The sequence below is a fragment of the Cyprinus carpio genome, chromosome A14, assembly GCF_018340385.1.
Source record: "Cyprinus carpio isolate SPL01 chromosome A14, ASM1834038v1, whole genome shotgun sequence".
Classification (NCBI taxonomy): Eukaryota; Metazoa; Chordata; class Actinopteri; order Cypriniformes; family Cyprinidae; genus Cyprinus; species Cyprinus carpio.
This window is the reverse complement of record NC_056585.1, coordinates 16,368,223-16,393,413: the sequence shown is the minus strand read 5'-3', so window position 1 is coordinate 16,393,413 and position 25,191 is coordinate 16,368,223. Positions and strand designations below refer to the sequence as shown.

Here is a 25,191-nt window from a genome sequence, read left to right as displayed (position 1 = left end):
ACAAAGTAGACCAAAGAAGCAATGATCAAGCGCCTCATTTCCATAAATGAAGCATGAGCAATTCAATTTAAATGTCCATCTTAGGACATTATGCAGACCATCAGACACCAGTTTATCTCCTCCCACCTCAACCAAACAATAGAAATATGACATGAACAAAGTACATTAAAGGCCAGCAGCACTTTTATTAAGATGTAAAAGGGAGGGTCACTTAACAGTGTAAAAAAAGGATAAAGTGCATTGCTGGAGTCTTTCATAAAAATAGAATACAGACACTGAAATATTAAAACAATGCTTGATTACCTAATGTACAAATATCTGGATGCATCAAGCATAAAAATAAAATCTCAATCCTTAAGGACTGAAAAAAAAAAAAAAATCACTAAGATCTCACCATTTCCCCAAAATTGAGGCTATGGCTTCAGTTATTGGAGTAATGGAAATAAAGCATCAGAAAGAGTGTGCACAATTCCCATGGAGGTATGGAACCACTGAACACAATGTTGATGGGCTGGTTAGTTCAGCACCAGCTTCTCTGGAGGCTCAATGAGAGAGACTTCATGGTACCTGGAGTGAAGGGGGGAAAAAAGTTAGCCATTGCTAACACAGCTATTTAGCATGTAGAGCAAGTGAACTTACTTTGAGCCCTTGTACTTCTCCCTAACTGCCTGCTGTGTGTGCTGAGCAGCACCGAGGTAGGTCTGATGTAGATCCTGAATGCACGGCATAAGATCCTCCAGAGTGTAGCCAGTCATCTCAACAAATTCCTTTGACTGCAAGAGACAGAGTTATGAGGAAAAAGCGAAATATCCAAGTGAACCCTATAAAACACCAATTTGATGCTGAAAACACTGATCATCCCTTGGCCATTCTAATTAAGACAGCATAATGTACACATAACGGCAGGTATCCTAGTTTTTGCACAAGCTGATCGTGCAAACTTACCCATGATCCACCTGCAATTGTATGGTTGGCCAGAATGAAAGCTGCAGCAGCAGTTTGAGATGGGAGGTATTTCAGGAAGGGGTCACAATCTATCAGGCTCAGCTCACCAAGAAGTGTTACAACAGTTTAAAATATATATATATAAATATTGTTACAACAGTTTAATGTGATAAGGTAACACCACACAATGCAACTGAACTGCAGGAAACATTCTCACCATTGATAAGCTCTCTACTTTGCTGCTCACAGGCTGGTGCAAGAAATACTGGGTGAGGAACTGATTGATTGTTGGAGCAGCAAGATCAAACGAGAGAACCGTCAGCACCAGATGCTCCATTCTCAACACTTGTTTTTTTGTGTAGGTGTCGTCATTGATGTAAACAAATTCTGCTACCTCCGGGGGGTAGATCTCCTCAAACTTCCTACAGTCAAGCAGAGAAGTGTGAGCATGGAGAACAAGTGCAGCCTGAGGCTCTAATGCAAAGATACTTACGAAGCCAGAAGCATAGCAGCTGTGCCCACCAGCTGTAGTTTTCCTCTCAGGACAGACATGGAAGACAAAAAGCGATCGATGTAGTTCACAGCCAGGTACAGGGTCTCATTCTGGAGCTTGTACTCCTCTCCCACCTCCACCAACCAGTCCACCAGAATGGCTCGCATGCTGTTTGTGATGTCGGGCTGTTTCTTCATGTAACCAGCTTTTGGTTTTGACTTGACCTACATGATTAAATAAGTAGTCATGAAGTAGAGAACACGCATCATTAAAAGAGGAGTTTAAAATGGAGAACTTAACACGTTTAACATCCTCACCTCCATTTCCCGCAAGTGTGCGTGTATTTCTGCTGCATAATCTGAGACTTCATTGACATTTGTGGGCCTCTCCTCACTATCAATTATTGACATATCCATAGGAGAATCTATATATTAAAAAAAGTTGTACAAGTTGTATTTCAGGTTTTCTATAAAGTGCAACAGAAGACAGTATGGGCATTGCATTTAACTTAAGTCGTTTTTCTTACCAAAACTGGCCTCCACTGGAAGATCGATAGTGGCGAGGGGCTGCCTTAGGCGGGTCACGGTGGGATTTAGTGTGAGAGGGGAGCAATCCATGGTTGCTCTTTGGGTACACTGTTTCTTAGAGCATGCACCGTCAGGCTCATCCACATGGATCTGAAAAGCAGGTGGCCTGGTGGAGGGCTTCTCTCCAAAACTGCCATGTTCTTCAGACTTGCATGCGATTATTTGGGGCCCAGAGACCTGAAAAAAAAAAAAAAAAAAAAAAAAAAAAAAAAAACTGGATTAGAGTGCTGGGGGAAAACAATCCTATACAGTACATAGGTAATTACAAGCCCTTCGCAGTAGCTTCATTATGTAGCAGGTCAATTAGACCCATTTCAACTGAGTGGTTGGAAATACTGGTTGTGTGTGTATTTTTTTATTGAAATGGACTAATTTAAGGTCACAAAAACATGTCAAAGTATCTCTCTAACACTCTTTGATGTGGAATATGCATACAAATTTATAATACAATTCTGATGTCAGAGTCAGTTCGACACTTATTAAAGGCAGCAGCACAGACCTGAAATAAATTTTTAGTTTCTCAACTATACTCAGAGTAATCACATTTATGCTTTCATCACATGCGTTGTCTGAAGAAACTTCACTGAAAGAGCAAGTTCAGTCCATACATGTTTATTTCACTGGGAATTTAACCCACAGTCTTGCTGTGTCATGAGAACTGTTTGAGCTTTAGGAAAGCACACAAGTGCTTTTTAAACATGTTTGCTTAGAGGGATACTCCACCCCAAAATGATAATGGTCTCATCACTTACCCCCCTGTCATTCCAAACCTGTAAAAGCTTAATTTGTCTTCATAAAACAAATTAAGAAATAAAACATGAAAACCCGTAACCTTCCCACAGACTGCCAAGTAAATAACCAAGTCAGGGTCCATAAAAGTATGAAAGACATAAACACAACACCACAATACTCCATCAGCCAACAACTGATCAATCTGAATTTTACAAAGCGATGAGAACACTTTTTGTAAGTGAAGAAAACAAAAATAACTTTATTCAACAATTAGTCTCCTCTGTCTCTCTCCACATCACCACTTTGGAGAATATCCACTTAACCCAATCAGCTTATGCTCGTGTCTTGTTGCACTGATGTGCTGTTATGGATATTCTCCAAAATGGCACTACGGTGAAGCGGAGACAAACTGTTGAATAAAGTTGTTATTTTTGTTTCTTCGCATACAGAAAGTATTCTCATCCATCATAAAATTCAGATTGAATCACTGATGGCAGGTGGACTATTCTGACGACGTCTTTCATACTTTCCTGGACCTTGACAGTGTTATTTACTTGGCAGTCTATGGGACAGCCACAAGCCTCCCAGTTTTCATCCAAAATATCTTAAATTGTGTTCGGAAGATTACTGAAGCTTTTATGGGTTTGGAACGACATGGGGGTAAGTAATTAATGACAATTTTTCATTTTGGGGTGGAGTAATGTTAAAAAAAAAAAAAAAAAAAAAAAAAAAAAAAGTTGAAATATAGGTTAACATTCTATATTTAAAAAACAAACTCACTTTTGGTGTGAGCAGCATGTTAAAAACTAGCCGTTTTTAATCCAAATCTTCATGGTGTGGTGAATCTTGCTGAATTAAAATTGGTGTAAATTCAACCCCACTCCATAAAAACTGTACCCAGATTTTGAACAAAAAGGTTAAGCTTTAATTACACTTTGCACAAAAAAACAAAACAAAAAAAACAAAAAAAAAAACCAAACAGTAGATATGCACCTGTTGCAGTAATAAAAGGACAGCTGGCCAGAAATGGAAGTGTACCAAAACTTCATGAATTCTCATATGGAAACATATGAATGGCAGCCTCAGGTCACAGATCTTTCGTGGTCCTCAGATCATCAACTTGTTTTTGGTGAACTACCCTTTTAACCAACCCACCCGGTTTACCATGGTAGCAGTGAATGGTTTGTAAAATGGCGGTCTCCGCATTGCGAGGGAATGAGTGCGGGCATTTAACACTGCATTTCATTTGAACCTGTGGCGCCATAACGTTAAATGCAGTTTGACCCAAAAGGGAACGAGATTTAGATTTATATTATTCATGATTCAAAGGGACAACGGGCCTGCGAGCACTTTGACCAGTTCAACTACAGCAACGTTCAGTTCATCTAAATCAACATTATTAAGTTAGCAATTGTTAAAAGCAAAACACACCGATTATTAAACTAAATACTCGTACGTGCTACAATGAAATCATTCAGTAATAGAAGCATATTTGATATCCGTGTGGCATGCGTGCTCTGACCTGTTTAGCGCCGCGCAGGACGGGCTGTCTGCGCTGATTGTTCTCCAGGGCGCCCAGCACAGTCCTGGAGCCTGGTTTAGGGTTGACATTTTCCCGATTTTCACTTCTGTTCTTTGCTGCACCGCGTAGTCGTGAAAGCATGTTTTCTTGATTGTGGATATCTGCTCCCGTATCTTGAAGCGCGCTTCTTTGTGTTTGACCGACAGACGACATCCTCACAGCAGCAGATCAACTCAAGTCGCCCTGCAAGACGGATCGATCAAAGCACTTAAACACCAGGGTTTGAGGTTTTAACACGTGAATAACGAATAAAGCATGGATAAGCACACTAACCAGGGAAACTGGTGGAAAGGAGCTGTTGAAATCCGGACAAAAACACAAAATAAACAGTCGCTAGCTGCGTGTTACAAAACCGAGATTCAAAAATAAATCATGCAGCACTATACTACAGAAATCGCGCCATGGCGGTGTGCAAAACCCCTCAACGCGGCACAAGAGCTCACAAAAGATGCTTCTATGAAGTAGAACTGCGCCTTGTTGGTGTTTTCTTTTTTTTAATGCTGCTGCCTGATTTGATATTGTGGTGGGTGGCCGTCTCAGTTCAAGTAGCCCGCGACTATTGAAACGGGCCAATCAGAATGCAGCAAACCCGAACGTCATTGATTCTACGGAAGCTTGGAAAGTACAAACTGCGATTCTGCTTTTATGAACCGAGCCGTTGAGAGTTACTTTCATTGGTTCAAAGGAATTTTGAAACTGTTTGAGCACAATGTTAAATTTAAGCTCATGATGTCAAGTTTATACATAATATACAAACTCAAGAATTACAAGTATATAAATGTACAGGGGTAAGTCTTACATTTAGTGAAATGTTCTGCCCAAGCAGTACTTAAAACAAAAAATACTGAAAATAAACAACATAAATAACAACAACAATAATTTTGAATATAAATAATAATTTTAATGTTTTTGGTACTTATGTGCACATTTTCTAATTTGTATAGCAAATAATCACTGTCTCTGATACTGAACTTTTGGAGTTTTTTTCCCCCCAAATAAAGTTACATATTAAAATATTATTAACTGAAAGTTTGTATCCTGACTGAAAGACAAACAAAACTGAAATTTTTCATGATTTTCTTTTTATTTCTGTAGAAATGGAACTAGACAATGGATGAGTTTTACAACAACTGCAGTCGCAGATAATTTTTGTGTTTATTGCACTGAACATGTTAATTTGAATCTATAATGGTACAATCAGCTTGATCCCTATAGAACACCAAATGTTTAATGCAAAAACAAAATTCACAAAACACAGTCCCAAAAAGTGCTTTAATTTTACATTCCATCAAGCTTCACTGAAAAATTCCATCAATGAATCAAGTTCATAGTTGTTCAAAATTGCAAGCAGCTGTGAAACTTTTGTTTTGACATTTTGTCCTTTAAATTTGAACTTGTCGATGAACAGATCAGTGATCATACCTGTAAGAAAACACAAAATGGTTTGTTTACCCATAGATATGTCATTATTTCTTCTCCAAAGACATCATCTGAATATGCAGGGGTTGTGAGAAAAAACATTAATCTTATAGAAATCTACAGTACATGTGAATAACTTAACATCTAAAATTTCAAATAATGTATTGTAAAATACCATCTCCCTCGCTCATCTGAATTCACTCACCATACAATCTTTCTAAGTGAGCTGGTTGTTTCTTATATTCTTCTAAGAGCTGGGCAGATTCATCCAATATACTACGATACTCTGGAATCAGAAAATCTGCATTCCCCTCATGCACCTGCAGCTCCTGCATAAAATACACAAACACAGACACACACACACACACAGACACACACACACACACAGACACACACACACACACTCAATAGGCTTGTTTTTTAGCAGTTTTTTTGTAGTCTTTATTTTTTACCTTTAAAGCATCAATAAGCTGAACTTTTTTGGCCAAAATCAGCTGATACTCTAGCTTGGGATGAATCATTCGAAGAGTATGGCTCACAGAGTCCTCATTCACCTCTAAAACCAACATAACAGCCAACACAACAAACAAATATTAATTATATGTGATGCATGAAGAATTAAGATCAGTTTTATCTGGTATCAACATCGTCTCAGTTGAACCAGTCACAAGTGGTCAGCCAAGACAGATCACCATTTACACCATGTCTACACTGGATGTGAACGACTCGACACGGCGCAACAAAAGACAACAGAACCCATTATAATCAGTGATGCTGCCTACACTGTATGCGGTGTGGTGCGACACATCATGTCAAATCCCCGACAGTAAACTGATGCCTCGTTCTATTTTTGACATACTGACACAAAGTGCAAATGATTTGCAATGGTCGATTTGTCAAGTCCAGTACAGACATGGTGTTAGACAACTAGTATCATTACGCAACCCAAATGCATCTACACTGATCACTTGTGATTGGATTTAGTCAAGAGGAAGACCACATATATCAATTAACAGATCAGCTTGTGAACTCACCGTAGGATATATTCAGATTGATTTTTCGCTTAGTGGCATCTTTGGACTAAACCTCCTTCAGTATGGATATGGTAGAAATGTTGTCTGATTTGAAGTTTGCCTCACCTTTACTGGAACCCATTACAAAAATGTATAAAGATTGATTACAATACATCTAGTAGGATCTTTGTCCAACTTTAATATATATATTTTAAATCATAATCAGCTTTTTTCAAAAACAATCATATGCATATGAAGAAAAATAGTACTTATTCATGGATACATTTCATAAATAAACATATCTGGATATTGAAAAGGCAGGCCTCACCAATATGTGGCTTCTAGCTGTGTGCCTAAGAAAGTGTTCTGAAAGTGGAATGTGATGCTGTCTCCTGCCGGGGTTTTCTCTGGGACCTCAGGAATACAGAACACAATCCAGGAATGGATCTCTGCAAAACTGAACTGTCCTGTCAGTCTCAAGGTGTTCATGGGGCTAGTCATGAAGAGAGAATAACAGTAACATTTAGCTGGCAGAATAACTGCATGATAAGAATTTATAACTGCTGCTTTTCTCTAAGCTCACCGCTCCTGATCAATTACATGTGTCCTTTGGGTGGAGGGAAAGGGGTTTGATCTGGTATTGTCGAACCTGGCAGGTTTTGGGCTGTAGCCTTGGCGTCACGTAAGCCTGAAGGGTGCCATACTGACCCTCTATAGATCTCACTTAGAGAAAAACCAGGACAAATGCTCAGATATTGCCTACCTTGCAATTTAAGAAAAAATAAAACATACATTATTATATTGAAAACTATCCAAACACATCAGACACCTTCAGTTCCAGCCTAGTGGTATTTGCTTGGCACCTGTAGGTGGCGAGGAGGAAGTTCCCGTTTGACTGTGGGGTTAGATGAACAAACAAGGACAGTTTTGCAAAACGCATGTGATGTGGTCATTAAGTAAGCTTAATGATGCTTTACCTCTGAATCACATTCGCTGAAGCTGACCACTGCTGAATTCTTATCAACATCCAACAGGTCAATGGGAACATCACTCTATCAGAAACAAAAAAACACATGCAAGTGAATGTAAGGAAACTCATAATGCCGAAATTACAATACATCTAAAAATAATGTAGAATTAGCGAAGATCTAAAATACAACTTTAATTAAAATGCATAGTTCCAGTTCTGACTTCCAGTTCAATGCTGACTGATTTATTGAGTACAAAATCAGCATAATAGACTGATTTCTGAAGGATCGTGTGACACTGAAAACCGGAGTAATGGCTGCTGAAAAATCAGCTTTGCCGTCACAGGAATAAATGTATAAATTATAAAATAAATGTTTTAATTATACTCAAACAGAAAAGTTATTTTCACATTGTAATAATATTTCACATTCTTTACTATATTTTTGATCAAAGAAATACAGGCTTTATTAGCATAAGAGACTTCTTTGAAAAACACTAAAACAATCTTACCAACCCCAAACTTTTGAACAGTAGTTTATATAAATAAAAGCAAGATAAATGAGTGTATTGCTCTCACCTGTAGCAGCAAGTTGTCAATGGCGGTCTGCACCTCTAGTGTGAGGCTGTAGCTGGCATCATCCTGGGACAATGTGAATTTGTCATTGATGCTAAAGACTGGCACAGCGGACACTGCCGTGCTGGATTGAGAGCTCTGCTGGTATTTTTCTCTGCCCTGCAACACTTTCACCTGCAACTGCTCTAACTCTGCCCTGTACAAACACATGCATTACCAAACAAAGCATGGCAGAAGGTATTTCAAAATCTATGTCAGTTTGGTAAACAGATGTTCTGCAGGCTGTTTCAGACTCCTCATCATGGCAGGAAACAGCCGGATGTGTAGTACCTGAGTGCAGCCACCTTCCCCTGGGTCTCCCGGCTCATCTTGATTTCATCCCCCGGGCCTTCAACCATCTGCTGAGGCTCTGTGGTGAGGCCTGACACCCATCCTGAAAACCAGTCACATGACCTCTCTCAGTCAACACAGGTGAATGATAAACTGTATACTTACATCACCCATACAGTATTGTTCTTAGAAATACGTAGTAAAATGCCCCAGCTAACCTGTGTAAGTTGTTGTAAGAACTTCATCATACATTTCCTTTCCGACGCAGCCACCCTGGATTGATGTGACACTCTCAGACAAAACCTTGTAAACAGAGAAAGACAATTACCACAACTATAGCGCAGCAGAATTGAATCTGAGACAAAATGAGGCTGTTCCATGTATCGCTTATCATTCAAATGTGACACTCACATTCTCAAAGCGCAGCGTTGGCTCATTTGAACTGTCCAACCCGTAGACCTCCACAGTCCCATCATCCCTTCCCACCAGAATATCCTTCACACCATCACCAACAATGTCAAAAGTATCAATACAAAGCACACCTGAAAACACCAAAAGACCAATACAAATTAGCATGGCTTCAATTTTTAATTTCTAATAGCCCCTCACTATCTAATTCCTACCTCCTTTTTTCTTCTCATTATCCAATTCCCAACTAGTAATGGGCCCAGATTTGGTAATCTGCACAATACCTAGTTTCCCATCAGCTGTTCCATAAAGAACTTCCTCACCCACCCTTTCCTGAAGATCAAGATATTATGCATCAAATACTCAGACTCAAACAATACATTCTTTCACATTAAAACGAGTGAGCAGATTTTTAGCACATACCTCCATCTCTGTTGAGAAGTTCCAGAACAGTTGGAGGTCCGGGAACTTCTACGTGGTACTGAAGGTCGGAGCCCTGATGGAGCACAAAGTGTAGGATGACTGTGGACTTGAGCATCAAGAATTGGATATGGCCACCCCAGTAAAGGATATCACGGCTACCAGTGATAGCTAAAGTATAATTGGGTAACAAAGTAGAGACAAAAGGTGGCCAACATGACTAGAGGTTGTGTCGGACTACCTGCAATACTCTAAGTACTCTGTCCTGGCAGGCCAGGATGGGCACAATGTGGCCCACAGTCTCCACAGGTAAACACAGGACGTCGTTGATCTTGTCTCCTGACAGGTAGTAGTCCTGATCCTTGCAGTCACAGTAATGGTTATAAATGTAACTGGCACACACAAACAGATCTGCCCCTGAAACATGCCTGTGGGAAAGTAAGGCACAACAAAAAGTGAAGCACAAAATACCCAAAGTTGAGAGAGTCTGAAAAACAAGAAGCAGATCTCACATGGCATTTATACTCTCTGTTAGGTTTGCTTCAAATGTAAGAAACTGTTTGCCCTTTTTCGTATATCCTCTCACTTCAGAGCCAGAGCTGACAAAGATCTTTTCCTCTGGGGTTCCCAAAGCCCCTCCAAGCTCAAGTCTGGAGATCTTCTGTCCTGGGAGTGATTTGAACACAGGCTGACAAAAAAGGCAGACATTTATTCTCCCATTGAGTAAAAATAACTTTGTTTGTTTACATTAATATACACACTACCATTCAAAAGTTTGGGGTCAATAAGATTTTTGTATGTTTCTGAAATAAGTATCTTATATTTACCTAGGATGCATTTATGTGATCAAAAATACAGTAAAAATAGTATGATAAAATATTTTTTACATTTAAAATAACTGTCTCTAATTTAAAATATTTTTAAATGCAATTTATACCTGTGATGGCAATCACAGTGATTGGAGCTTGAGAAATATTAATTTATTATTATTAATGTTGCAAACAGTTGTGCTGTTTAATATTTTTGTGAAGACCATGATTTTTCTCAGGATTCGTTGATTAATATAAAGTTCAAAATAAATGTATTTTATCATTTAAAACAAAACATTTAATAATATCATAAATGTCTTTACTGTCACCGTTCATCAATTTGATGCATCCTTGTTGATTTTACAGTATTATTTCCTTCCAACATCTGACTGAACCCAAACTTTTGAATGTTTGTGTACACTAAAACAGGAAACGCTTCTGATAAATACCACAGCCTCCCCTTTTTTCATTCCAAAACAGGTCACAACACCATCATGATCTGCAACAACCACCTGAAATGAGAAACCGACACACTAGCATCACCAGATACACCAACAGGGTGCTTATAGACAAATGCTTGTTCCTTGTTTAATTGAGCGGGGGAGAAATGTCAAGCACATGCTCAAATAAACAAAACATGTTGCATGCTCGTTCACAAGTAAGATCTAATCTCCAGTGCCCTCGTTTTACAAAGTAACCCATGAAATAGTCTAAAGAAGAAATGTCATTAAGTCCTTGAAACTATGGAAAGTTTATAAGACTGTACATTTTAGTTATGGATATTAATACCTGATTTCATACACTTGCAGCAAGTTTTAAGACTGAACTTTCTGTTAAAAGAATATTCCTCGCAATTCCTGATTACGGAGAATGTAATGTAGTTTTTTTTTTTTTTTTTTTTGCATAAATGTCCGCACTGTGAGGAATGAGTAATATTATTTGTGTTATAAGATGTATGGTAATAATAATTTTCTGTGAACAGATGATTTTCACAAGCTTGACTTAATATCTTGACCTAAACCTGGGATATTCTTTTAAAAGGGATGCAGATATACCTTTTGAGTTGCTTTTCGCCCCACAGTTGGGAGAAGTTTCATGGTTTTTTGAGAAGTCACTCCAACCTGAGAAAACAAAGATGACATGGCCATTAGTAAATTATCTTTCTAATGATCAATAATATTTAAAATGCCTAATGACTCAGCCACAGGCCTTACAAGTGTGCATTTTAAACGACCAAGTGCACATTCGCCATCACTGTAAATCACAGCAGATATGCAAATACATAGAGAAGTTGAGACCTTACCTGGAGATAATCAACGTGGTTTAAGTTCAGCTCCATTTCGTCTGTCAGAATAATCACTCCACAGATCCTTCTGAACTGTGACAGCTTAACCGTTTTCTGTTAGCGTTGATATTGAAGATGCCCCAGAGTAGTCCTGTGTAATTAATTCCCCAATTAACGTTAGGTACTTTGAAATAGAAGTCTGTATTTCGAGTTTTTCCGATGGACACAGTGGTCCTGACTATTCTGGATTATCCTGCGGATTAGTTCGTTAGTGGCTGATTCTGCTGCAGATGAAGAGGCTAACATTAGCTGTGTCAGTTGGTCCGCTTTACAAGAAAATTCAAGTCGCATTAATACGTAAAAAATAAAAACATATTCCCCCTTTTCATACACATTTATCCAAACGATATGGTTCGCTTCGCGGAAAAAAGTAAATAAAAATCCGTCTAAGTACAGCAGCAGCAAAAGTGTTTTTGTTTACAGCTAACACGTTTCCTCAGCAGCGCCATGTTTGTCAGCCACCCAAACCGTCTCTGGTTACCATGGTAATAGCACGCGTAATAAGATTCGTTCAAAACACTGGAAAATATTTTATATTTTAATCAAGTCAAAAAGCAAACAGTTTTCCCCCTCGATGCCCCAAAACCCTGATAAAAACTCTGATAAAAACAATAAACAATTTCCCCAGTTTCCTGTTTCCAAACATGAAAACGGATAACGTTAGCCTGTATCCAGCCGTTTCTATTTTTGTCCTTAGTGCCCTAATAATTTAAACAAGGAATTAAATAATTGTAAATATTTAAAATAAATAAAACATGTGTTCGAATAATTATTTATTTAATTATTCCAACTCAGGTTTTTAGTTCTAATTTTTATTTTTTCTGAACATATACGAAGCACACGCATTGATTTTAATTGTTTTTAATATGTCTTCAGCGTAATAATAACACTACCATGGAGGAAGAGCCCTGCTGAAAAAAACATATTAATTTCTTTATGATAGATCTGTTTTCTGGTTTTAGGAGTAGCTGGTATCCCAGACTGGTCAAGCTGGGTTGGTGGTCAGCTGAAAGTGTACAAAAACCATTTAAAAAATGCAAACAGACCAGCCAAACCATCTAAGGCTGCTTTTAAGAAACCAAGGCTCCATCATATTGATCTTTGATGATGCTTTTTCAAAACATACACACATTGATTTCTACTGTACACTAAGCTATGACTTAAACCTTTCTACATTTAGAGATTTTCATTATTACATTATTAAGCATGTTTAATAGCGATTTTATTTATTATTTATTTTGTGGGGACATTTTGGTCACACACACAGGAGTGGATGAATGGGCGTGAATGTGACTCTACAGTAGGAGGGGCGCAGCTGCAGAGAGGGGCTTCAAGCATTATTCTCTTTTTGCACAACACCACAGAGACAGCACGCTTCCTTCTGGATTATAAAGATTTAATGACAGAGGGACATCAAGGACACTTGTCATGGATAAATCTTACACACCAAAGTGAACTATGAACTATCACACTGCTTGATCTGAGGATTCACTAAAGGGCTGCAGTAGTTTTTATGCAATTTTATTGCAACCGATGCCCTCCCCGAGGAGGTTCCTGGTGGCGTCCACCTCTTTGCCTCTTACAGCGGGATGGGGCTGGAACTTAAGTGTGTATGTGGGGCTCTTCACAGTATTGCTGCTTCTGATGGGACTTCTTCTGTGGATGCTGTTTAAACAGCTCAGGAACTCTGTGGGCAATAGCACCCTTCAGCCACATCTGGGATCCTGCAGACATCATTGTGCTCTGAGAGAGAAACATCATGGATAAAGATGAAAATAAAAAAAAGAGACTTTGGAGGATTTGCATACAGCTATGATTTCTGAAACTGCTGGACAATGAAAGATGTGACAGCAAACACCGTGCCATTGGAGGGATGAAAAAATGAAAAACTGTATTGAGGACTTTCAAAGCTTTTGCAATGGAAATGTAAGATGTATTTACTGACTATTTATTCATCTATAGCATGGCAAATCTTTAAAGATAAAAATGTTGCTCTGACGTCAATTCTTTGTAAAAATAGATACATGCAAAGTTAATTGATTTACTAGACAGAGTTTTAATTACATTAATTCAACCCAACCTATATTAGTTTGTAGAAAGCCAATACTATTCACTCACACAAAATTACACATGCACATTTTATAAAAGATAAATTAAAGAATCAGTCAATATCTCTGCTAACTAGTTTCAGGGCAAGAATAGATTTTTTTTTTTTCTTACTGTTTGTCATTGGCATGAAGAGGGTTATTTATGAATAAAAAGAGTGGAATCAATTCTGTTGCATATTGAGGAAATGTCTTGAATGAAAGATGATTTTCCATAATGCAACCCTGAATTCCTTTTGGAATCGATAACTAACAATGGAGACCTGTCACACTAAATACTGTTTAATGTTCAAATATTTTTTTGTGTTGCTGATAACACTGTAAAAGAAGGGTGCCTTTTATATATTTTTTTTTCCCTGCGTTCTTGCATTTCTTTCAGCAGTACTTTATTGATCTTTCTTTGATACACTGAATGAAGTTAAATAAACCTAAATGATGGAGATGGAGAAAATAATATTTCTCTAAAAATGTTAAAGGTTACATAAAGGTAAAAACAAAATGAAAACCATAAAAACACTAATGTCAAAACCAAAAGGTTAATAGCACTATCACACCTTAATTTGCACATGGAAGAAAGATCCATTTATTAAGAAGTGTTTCTAAACATGCATTTGCATATATGTGTACACATGGATCAATCAGAATCAGTGGGCTAGTAAAACATCTTCATCCATGAATCCCAATGAAGTCAACTCTGTTGCTTTATTAAACCATTCGCAGGGTGTGTGTTTATGTGCATGAGGCAAGTGAGAAAATGAAATTCACACCACACTGCATACTTGAGCAGTTTTAGCCAAACAAACAGCAGATTTCTTCTATTTGATGAGGGATACTTATGGTATGAGTGAACTTAGGAGATGCACTTCAGGCACTGATGCATTAGTAATTTATTAATCATTATTATTATTCCTGTCTTTCTCTGGCAGGAAATAAGTATGTTTTATTTACATAACACAGAAAAAATAGTTTTATTTTGCTGTGTTGAAGTAGTTTATAAATCATGAAATAAGCATATCATTAAAAGGCACTAACAAAAACATAGTTATTTTAGGAAGGCCCAAGCAATATATCTACTATATTGCCCATCGATCAGTTTTCGGAGAGGGCTTCTCAGTGTTCTGGTTATTACTTCTGTCACAGCTTGATGTTGATATAATAAATCATTTTCAAACTATTGATTATGTTCAAAGCTGAGCAAACATTATCTTAACTTCATCTAAAGATCACATTTATAATACCTTTAGTTTTCATGCAAACAAGAAAATTCTCTTGCACCAAACTAGCTAGAATTTTATCAAAGTATGCAAAAAGCTAAAAATAATATTTATATTATTACATATATATTGTTGTATAAAACTATTTTATTACATAACTACAAATATTTTATTACATAAACTATTTTGATAGCTAAGAAATTATCACAAAGACAAATGAGACATTTTATTTATTTAAAAAAAAAAAAAAATTCTTCTTCAGATTGTTATCAATTGTAAAACAATTTAAGATGTGACGGAAATTACATTGTTGTAATATATATGTAAAGAAAAGAACAAAAAAAAAGCAAGGATAAAAGGTGCCCGAATTTGGCCCTATACTGTCCACTTGTGGACGTTTGGAGTTTTGCTGTAAAAGAGTTTCAAACGGATCCTGGTCATTTCTATAACAATTTACTTATTTTGAATAACAATAATTAAAATCCTTTTGTTTACAAACAATGAGAAATATACATTTCATTTAGACACGAACATCGAATATAAAGCCTACAGCTTCTTACAACTATCGTCTTACTTTGTTCTCCACGTCAGTCAAGATGATTGACAACTGGTTTTGAGGGCGTGTCCCTACATCCATCTACAACAACCTACAACAACTTCGCTGACTGTCGACACGCGCCAGACCTCTGAGCTCTCGCGCGCAGGTGGACTGAATACTTCGACAGGTAGGTATATTCGCGGTCCTGAACAGATAACGCATTGTAACAGCGGGGCTTGAATGAGTAGCCTGAATGACAGGAATTAATTATGGAAACAGACTTAAAGTCGTTTAGCTACACACAATTGTCGATTCTAGGACCTGTAATTTAACATCACAACGTAACGAATTTTAATTGAATTGGTCTGATAATGGTCTGATAATGATAACTTTATGAACTTTTCCCCCCAGCACTTCACAGGCTGTACCTGTACAAATGGTAAGAGTTGAGCTGCATTTGTAGCATTTTGCATTTGTTACATGAAATTTGTAAGCACACCACAAGCAGTTGATTAAAAGGTGATCAAATAGTGATTATGCTTTAAATAGAATTTCACAATTAATCTTTAAAAATGTATATCACCATTTGTATCAATATTAACATTTTAATTTATGTTGAGTTTTATTAATTTGGGACTTTGTCTTGTGTCATGTTTTGCTGGCTTAACTCTAAGCTTATAACATTAATGTTGGTTGAAGTTTTTTTTTTTTTTAATCATTTTAACTAATAGTTTAACCAGAAGTATACAAATACAAGTGTTAACCCTATTAAACTGTAATAATCATAAATAAATAAAGGGGCCAGTTTTCCACATACATGAATTCCCATAAACAAGAATAAGTTATCAGATCTGTGTTGGCATGGCGACCGTTGTCATGGAGGTTAAGGTGATGGATGATTGGATTACAGCAGATGAGACCTGTGTCACATCAGACTGAGGAAACCCACCGAATAGGTCACTGTAGCTTTATCATCCCACACCTGCCAGAACCAAGCAAACACCCATATACTGTAGTACATCCACAAGGATCAGCCATGCTTGGGCTGGCATATTGTGTGTTGTTTCTTTAATGTTTAATGCTACAACACGGGCAGTTTTACAAGGTGATGTGATTCTAAGACATAATCCTTACATATGTATGTTGTTGTAGCACTTTATTATAGACAGCACAAGAGCAAAGAAAGATTAAAGCTACTGCTTTTGGTATTAAATCGGACCGAAGGTCCTGGGTTAACTGATCCCTAACTTTCAACCTGAACTTTGAACCCTAAACCCGAACCGTATACCTTATCTCAATCCTTCACCGCGGCACTATCAATAACCTGAGCTGCAATCTTGGTCTATCTTTAATCAGTAGTGTATGGATTACAGATACTCTGTCTGTATATAGTGTTTACAGAGGTTTTAAAAGGTTACCAGAAAGATACAATCACAATGTAAACAAGAATAGTGGATATGGTTGCTTCTGAGAGCACATTTATTGCAAACTGTTTCCACTATTATTGGTTCATATCTGTCTGCTAAACTATATATTCCATATTTCCACATGATAATGATAAAAGACACAAGCCACTGCAAGCATGAGGTTTAATAAATGAGGCTGATGTTTCTCATATTGTAAAACACCTGCGCTGGCTAATCCATTCAGAATTCACCACTGCTCCACACGTCTTCATGTTTTTTAGTGCCTTGAATTATGTATCTCAATTATTTCTGTTTGGCATTTTCCTATTTAGCCTGCATTTTCCTAATTAAACCTGATCTTCTGCTTTTGGTTCAATATCATAAATATTTCGCCCTGCAAACTTCATAAAGTCTATCTGTTGTGAGAATATATATATTATATAGAATATATATATGTGACATAATGTCATATATGTCTCCATTATATTATATTATGATTCTGATTTTGGTTTTGTATTTTCTGCAGGCAACCCGAGGAAGTGTGAAACCCTTTGTGAACTTCAATGCAAAGCATGATGCAGAAGGTTTTACGCAAGGCCATGAAAGGGATCGGTAAGTTTAACAAATCAGACCTTTAAGAGAGTTCACCCATTTTTGTTAAGATCTAGGTGGGTTTTCCTGTTGATTTTGAATGGCCAGTTAGGAGTGTCTTTCTAAAAAAACATGTTCAGCTCATTCTTATACTATATCTTACTTTCGGCCTCTCTTATAAGCTGGTGTGGATGCTTTATTTTCAGGCACTGATGAAGATGCCATCCTCATGTTATTGGCAGCTCGCAGTACTGCGCAGAGACAGGAAATAAAACCAGCCTATAAAAAGGCTTTTGGCAAGGTGAGCAAATTATATTATTATCTAGTGTCAGACCAGAATAATCAGTTTGTTGAATCTAAATTATGTAAAAAATGTCTTTTCACTGTAAGTACATGTTCTTCTGAAAATGATAATACAATAAAAATGCTGTCCAAAATTTAGACAAAAGGTATTCAAACATGATTGTTGTTCAATTTAAATAATTGGAAGCACTGCTGTGCATCAATAGCAGTACATCAAGATTATTCATTTGGACTGTTGTTTTGCACACATCCTCTTATTGATGTTGATATAATTCAGTGCCGTCATGAATGTCTAAAACAATGTTAAAATGCTAATGAGTTTCACATCTCCAGTTTAGTGGGCAATATATTTTTCTTTCTGTTTCTTGGCTCATGTTTCTCTCTCTCTCTCTCTCTCTCTCTCAATTCTCTTATTTTGTCCCTTTCGACAGGATCTAGTGAAAGACTTAAGGTCAGAGCTTGGAGGGAAGTTAGAGGATCTAATTGTGGCCCTCATGTTTCCATCCACAATATATGATGCACATGAACTCCATAAGGCCATCAAAAGTAACGTCAAACATTTCCATCATCTATGGGCTATTTATTAAAAAACTAGAAAAAGAAAGAATAAAAAAACACATTGTTATGAAAATGCTTTTACATTATGATAAAACTTGAGCCTATCTCATCTCAGATTGGTTATTGTTTTAATTTTTAATTTTCTTACAGGGAGTGGGTACAGAGGACCAAGTTTTTAATTGAGATCCTGGCATCCAGGACATGTGATGAGATGAAAGATATTGCCAAAGCTTACAAGAAAGGTAATATTCATTGTTCAGGCACAGTGCATGGCTGAAATTAAAACCTCCCACTATTGTAAGGTTGATACATGACCATGTCCATTTATATTTACTTTGAACACTCCAAATAATTCATTTTAAATGGTAAGGTGACATTTTTTTTGTAAAACTATGGGTTTCTCTTCTCCAAAGATGCCTTATTGTCTGTATTGCAAAAAAACAGTCCAAAGTGAGCACAAGTCCTCTTTAAGGCAATACGGTTACAACTGATCCCTTCCCAATAGACTATTCCAATGGGACCAATAAGCAGCAATTGTCGAGATAAGTGTGAACTGTCAACAGATCCCGTCTCATGTGTCTTGACCTAGAATATGGAAGCAAGCTGGAAAAAGACATCATGGGTGATACGTCAGGACATTACCAGAGGTTGCTGTTGATCCTTGCACAGGTAAAAAAATAAATAAATCAATAACAAAAAAGGTTCTCAGTTTAAAGGGAAAACAAAAATAAGGAGAGCCAAAAAGAGTTTATAATCAGAAAAAAAATCATATATACAGATAGATAGTATATAAAAAAGTAGAATAAAGTGTAGAAAATTTATAATATATTAAAAAGTAGAATTTGTTAATAATAATAATAATAATAATAACAATCTTTGAGTTTTTGCAGTACATTTAAAATAAATAATCAAATGAAGTATTTAGTACTTTTAATTTGTAAAATATTTAATTCACTGGATTATCAAAAATGTACATGGATGAGACATTGACATATATAATTACCATTTCTAATATAATTTCCAGCAAAAATAAACTATTACTCATACTGTTGATATACGATTTCAGTTGTTGTGTTGATCATGGCCAGAGATGGGAGAGGATACTAAAAAAGGTTGAGAGATGAAACAGAGCAGCTTCCTCTTGGAATGATAACATGAGCAGCAGTGAAGTCATCCTTAAGTAATTAAAACAAGCTCTTGAGTTAATGTCGTTGAGAAGATTAAATGGTTCTCAGGGGTAAAGTGTGGGTAATTCTATATTGGAGTTAACCAGATTAGGGAAAATTCAACGCCCCATCTCAGCATATGCGGTGAATGAGGAGGGCTGATGTGTTGCAGGAAGGGCTCTCTGATCTTGGTTTATGTTCTATTCCTATACTCAGGGAAACAAGGAAGGAGGAGGGAGTGGATGAGAGCAGAGTGGAGAAAGATGCAAAGGTAAAGTTCATAGTCAGACTTTTGGGATGATTAAACACACACATAAAGTATTATAAATGTCTTAAAGACACAGTTTACCCTATAAAAAAAAATGTCATAATTTACTGCTCACGTCATTCCAAAATTATATGACTTTCTTTATTCTGTTGAACAAAGAAAAATGTCTATGAACAGTTAAAACATTATAGTTTTAAAGTTAAGTTAAAACTAAATATGTAAAGAAACAATGTAATTTTTATTTTGTGTGATTTTTGTAATTTACTCACCCTCCTTTTGTTTCAACCTTGCAATATCTTCTTTTTTCCTGTGAAATACAAAAGATGTTAGGCAGAATATCAAAGCATCTTTTTTTCATGCAAAGGGGATGGAGTAAGATATACTGTGAAGCTCCAGAAAAGACAAAAAAAGCCCATAAAAGTAGTCTATGACTGATTCACGTTATTACAAGTCTTCTGATACAATATGATTCATTTGAGCTTTTATGGTGCTTTCTTGTCCTTCTGGGAGCTTGGTATTGTAAATCACATTCCACTTTTATTACTCAACACAGAGATGCTTGTGCATTGTGCTTAATATCTCCTTTTGTGCTTCACAACTTAAACTGTAAGAGTTTTGAATCCATTGTTAGAAACTGCACCCAGTTGGTTTTTGATTAATCAATAGAGTTGCGTATAATTGTTGATGTAAACATGGAAAAGACGTAACTGGATCCTCAGGTTTTTTTTGTTGCGAACCTTAGAAGTGTTTGTTCATTGATCGTGTTTCAGGAGCTGTTTGCTGCTGGAGAGGAGAAATTCGGCACGGACGAAGACAAGTTCATCAACATACTCGGCAACAGGAGCGCTGAACACCTGAGAAGAGGTGCATGTTTGTGTGTTCAAAGCTTTGATTTTGATGCATTCAGAACTCCCTTGAAGAGCCATCCTAATGGCTTTGGTGTTCCAATTTCAGTGTTTGATGCCTACAAAAAGATTGCCGGCTGTGACATTGAAGAGAGCATAAAAGATGAGTGCACTGGGAACCTGGAAGCACTGCTGCTGGCTGTGGGTACGAAAATCCTTGCTGTGTGGCTAAAACATACAAGTTCATTTGCTATTTGGTCAGACTGAACCATTACTCTGTGATGAAACGCAAAACAATAGTTCACCCAAAGTTCTGTGAATACTCACCATGTCATTCTAGAACTGTATGCTGTTATTTTTTTCAGTGGAAGACTGAATTTCAGTCTGTCTCTCACATAAAGGTTTGTTAAGCTCACTGTTGAGCTGTATAACTTTAGTAACAGCATACAGGTTAAGAACAACATGAGGGTGAGTAAATAATGACACTGGTGGGTGAACTATCCCTTTAACTGAAATTTAAACCAAAATTTTTCTCTCTCTCCCCCTTTTAGTTAAATGTGCAAAAAGTGTGTCTGGGTTATTTTGCTGAATCCGTTCGAGCGTCTATGCGGGTATGAAGGCTTATTTCCATGAGATTCTCATCAGTTTTTCGCCCCCTCTGACAATCATGAATTGGACCATTTGCTGCTCATGTTGTATTATCAAACAATGACACTTCAAGTGGAAAAATAAAAACAATTTGTGGCCCGTTTATTAAATGAATGTGTTGGTCTGAATGATAATGAAACAACTGATTTCACACATTATTGGTTTGTTTATTGACAGCGTGCCGGCACTGATGATGAGACTCTCATAAGGATCATGGTGTCCAGGAGTGAACGGGATATGCTGGACGTCAGAGCAATGTACAAGAAGAAGTATGGAGAATCACTTTATAGCACCATACAGGCAAGTTATGCAAACACACACACATACACGCACACGCACACACACACACAGACACACACACACAGAGATAAATCTTAGCATTGTTTTTGCAACTATTTTAGGAAGACACTGAAGGAGATTACCAGAAGGCCCTGCTCTACCTGTGTGTGGTGGTAATGATTAGAAAGAGTATTTTGTGCTACTATTATTTACATCAGTTTATGTCCATATTTTGATCTTCTTGGGCATATTTTTGTTCTTTCAGTTGTGTTTTTATTTCTACATCTTTAATGTTTTATGGTTTGAGAATAAGTAGTTTCAGTGTTGGAGAATAGGAGGGTATTCTGTGATTTTTGTGTATTGATTCCTTACAGAATTTGGTGGTTTTAGAATTGAATTGTTTTGCTTGATGTATTTTTCAAAACTGTGTGATGATGACTTTGAAAATAAAAATTGTTATGGATAGGTGGGGTGCACAGGGGTCGGGGGGCTTGAGCCAGTGGCCCTTTAATTGCCGCTTAAGTGCCCTTTTGGTCTGATCTAGATGCCCCCCCCCCCCCCCTGAACCCCTGCGCGATTAAGGGGGACCAGCGATTGTGCTCTCATAATGCCACTGTGCACGCCACTGTTATGAGCATATTAATTGTTTCATAACGTCTTTATGAAGTTCCTCGTTTTGTTTCTGTTGCTCAAATAATACATTTTCCACTAGATGGCAGTATTGCTCTAACAAATCTTCCCTATTCCCCCTCAGCCTATTTTGACCCATCAAAAGCAGTTTTTCTTGAGTCTATTTCCTCCCACATAAATATTAACATTCTAAAATATTTTCTTCTTAAATTAAACAAACTTACAACAGCCTGATTCACACAAATTAAAAACTTTTTGAAGAGATAGGCAAGGGAGTTAAAGGGATACTCCTTCCAAAATGAAAATTTTGTTATTAATCACTGACCCCATGTCGTTCCAAACCCGTAAAAGCTATATTCGTTTTTGGAACACAATTTAAGATATTTTGGATGAAAACCGGGAGGCTTGTGACTGTCCCATGGACTGCCAAGTAAATAACAGGGTCAAGGTCCATAAAAGGTATGAAAGGCGTCATCAGAATACTCAATGATCTGACATCAGATGTGCAATCTGGGTTATATGAAGCGACAGGAATACTTTTTGTAAGCGAAGAAAACAAAAATAATGACTTTATTCAACAATTACTTTGTCAACGGTTTCCCTCTGTTTCTCATTTTCACTTTATGCTGTGTATGCTCTTCTGTATCATCCGCGCCACAAGATGCGCTGTTTCTATGTATATTCAGCTTTGATTTGAAATAAAACAGTGCAATCCTTGTGGCATGGATGACACAGAGGGGCATACACAGCATTCGGTGATAATGAGAGACAGAGGAGACCGTAACAAAAGAATTTATTGAATAAAGTCATTATTTTGTTTCATATAACCCAGATTACACATTTGATGGGCAGATGGAGTATTATGACGATGACTTTCATACCTTTTATGGACCTTGAAACTGTTATTTTACTTGTCAGTGTATGGGGACAGTCTCAAGCCTCCAGGTTTTTCATCCAAAATATCTTAAATTATGTTCCGAGGACAAACAGAGCTTTTACAGGTTTGGAACGACATGGGGGTAAGTGATTAATGACAAAATTTTCATTTTGGGATGGAGTATCCTTTTACAAGATTAATGATCCTTCCATAAGAAAAAAAAAAAAAGGTAACTTTTATTTTATTTCATAATCTCAATGCAAAATATGACAGATTTTGTCACTGTGGTTTCACTGCTGAATATTAGATTTCTTAACTCAGTATGAGCTACAAAGATGTTGAGACTCTTATAAGATCGCATTCTTTTATTATGTGTGGATTCTGTGTGTGGATACAAGCTCTAAATCGCTTTACTAAATCCCCAACACTGGCACACTCAGCACACAAAGCCCTTAATTTCTACCGAGGTCTCCACTGTTTCCAGGATGGAATTTATTAAACTCATTATTTTAGCCAAATCAAGTGTTCAGAATGTCAGGGTGTGAGATCAGGCCACCCTTCATGAAACCCCACCCATAGGACCCACCAGGATCCCCTTGAGAGGTTACATGAGAACAGTGCTTGAATTAATCTCAGTGGGAGATGAAAGCGTGTGTGTGTGAGGGTTTCAGAATATTAAGTCACAATTTGGCATAATTCACTAAAGCAAGCACTATACCTTCATTAATAGACGAAAATCTGATTTTGATTCTGAAAGGAGCAAAGAACTGAAATCCAAGCAATTGTTATTCTTTAATTCTTAAATGTCACACAATTATTTATCTGGGAACCATATGAGCAAATTAATTCCTCATGTGAATAGCTGTTGCAAGCTTATCCCCAGGCAAATTTATGTGGTTTTTGGGCCCCATTCACACTCCATTAGATTTTCCTGCTGCTGTTCTGTTTAGTAATCACATTTCACTCAATGTCCAAAGGTGTGCATGCTCAAATCTAAGCTCATAAAACAAGATTTGACAATTTCGACCACTAACTGTGTGTAACTAACAGTTGTATTCCTTGTGTTACTTTTCATGTTAGAAGTCCAGATGTTTTCTTTAAATGATTGAATAAAAACAAACATAAGCAAACTGCAATAATGGAATCTGAACGTGTTCATAATTTTGGTGGGAATGTTGATTTTGGAAAGGAGAGGCCACAACATGTGTAAGTGTGTTTAATTTCATAATCACAGGCTGGTATGGTTACCATAAACCCACAAGATGCTAAAATCGGTTTTGTGCGCTTGAATGTTTTGGTTTAAGACTAACAGCTTGTAATGTAGAAAGAGCTGGATCCCCAAATATGTTTATATGTGAAGCTTCAAAACAGTAATTTATTGTTTTCATAGAACATATTCAAACCTCTGTGATTCAGAGGGTTTGTTCGTAAGAAACTGTAAAAGCAAACTGTAATACAACAACAAAATTAAACATTTCCAATTGCAATACCAGTAAATATGCCAAATAATCATAAAAAAAGCTAATGATAAAATTAAGCCTAATTTAGGCTTTTAATGATCATGTTATCTTGAGATCTCTCCAGCTCTAAACATTAAGTTAACATAGGCTCATTGGCTTAAGAATTGTGGTGTATTGTGGCCTCAGGCATTTGATCACCCATCAGAACTTGAAGAATAACGGTTTCCAAGAATTCTTGTAATGACTAGTAAAGAAGCACATGGCCTCAGATGGAATGCAAGGATCACTGTTGGAGTGATTAATCTGTTAAACCACTAAGGTCATTCAGTACATGCAAGAACAAACAGCCACTCTTCACCTAAGATAAAGCTATCATGTTGAGATGCAGTTGAATTAGATTTTATTTTTAGATACATTTTTACTACATTGCACATACAGTCTCTCTCTCTCTCTCTCTCTCTCTCTCACACACACACACACACACACACACTTAAATACCTCCATCAATAGGATTAGATTTGATATCTATCTGGGTCAAAAGTAATAAGAGCAAAGTATTAAGTTCTACAATTGTCAGTTTCCATGCTTGAAACAACCTTTACAAACTGTCATGAACATTCCTATTCAGGTGAGGATAAGAGACAATAGAGAAAATAAAAGAAAAAAATTAAGGCATT

General features: G+C 37.0%; 1 protein-coding gene and 2 pseudogenes across 1 annotated transcript; 1 reads left to right on the top strand and 2 right to left on the bottom strand.

Annotated features, from left to right (window-relative positions):
• Positions 1 to 165: 165 nt before the first annotated feature.
• Positions 166 to 4,875, bottom strand: LOC109101562 (cyclin-A2-like). The gene is made up of 9 exons (XM_042770024.1): positions 4,613 to 4,875; positions 4,280 to 4,522; positions 1,965 to 2,202; positions 1,756 to 1,862; positions 1,439 to 1,662; positions 1,163 to 1,367; positions 946 to 1,059; positions 640 to 773; positions 166 to 567 (listed from the first exon to the last, which is right to left on the bottom strand). Exons 2-9 carry the CDS (start codon positions 4,490 to 4,492, stop codon positions 516 to 518), a joined length of 1,287 nt encoding a protein of 428 aa, XP_042625958.1. The 5' UTR covers positions 4,493 to 4,522; positions 4,613 to 4,875; the 3' UTR covers positions 166 to 515.
• A 526-nt stretch (positions 4,876 to 5,401) lies between these two features.
• On the bottom strand, positions 5,402 to 12,103 carry LOC122134094 (annotated as a pseudogene).
• A 4,241-nt stretch (positions 12,104 to 16,344) lies between these two features.
• On the top strand, positions 16,345 to 24,733 carry LOC122147521 (annotated as a pseudogene).
• The last annotated feature ends 458 nt before the right edge of the window (positions 24,734 to 25,191 follow it).

What these genes read in the sequence shown, in the direction of transcription:
- LOC109101562 (XM_042770024.1), bottom strand. Translation starts at nt 4,492, where the DNA reads ATGTCGTCTGTCGGTCAAACACAAAGAAGCGCGCTTCAAGATACGGGA. An exon ending in CACACTTGCGGGAAATGGAG is followed by an intron (nt 1,663 to 1,755) that starts GTGAGGATGTTA and finishes TTAATCATGTAG; the next exon opens with GTCAAGTCAAAACCAAAAGC. An exon ending in GCTGCTATGCTTCTGGCTTC is followed by an intron (nt 1,368 to 1,438) that starts GTAAGTATCTTT and finishes GCTTGACTGTAG; the next exon opens with GAAGTTTGAGGAGATCTACC.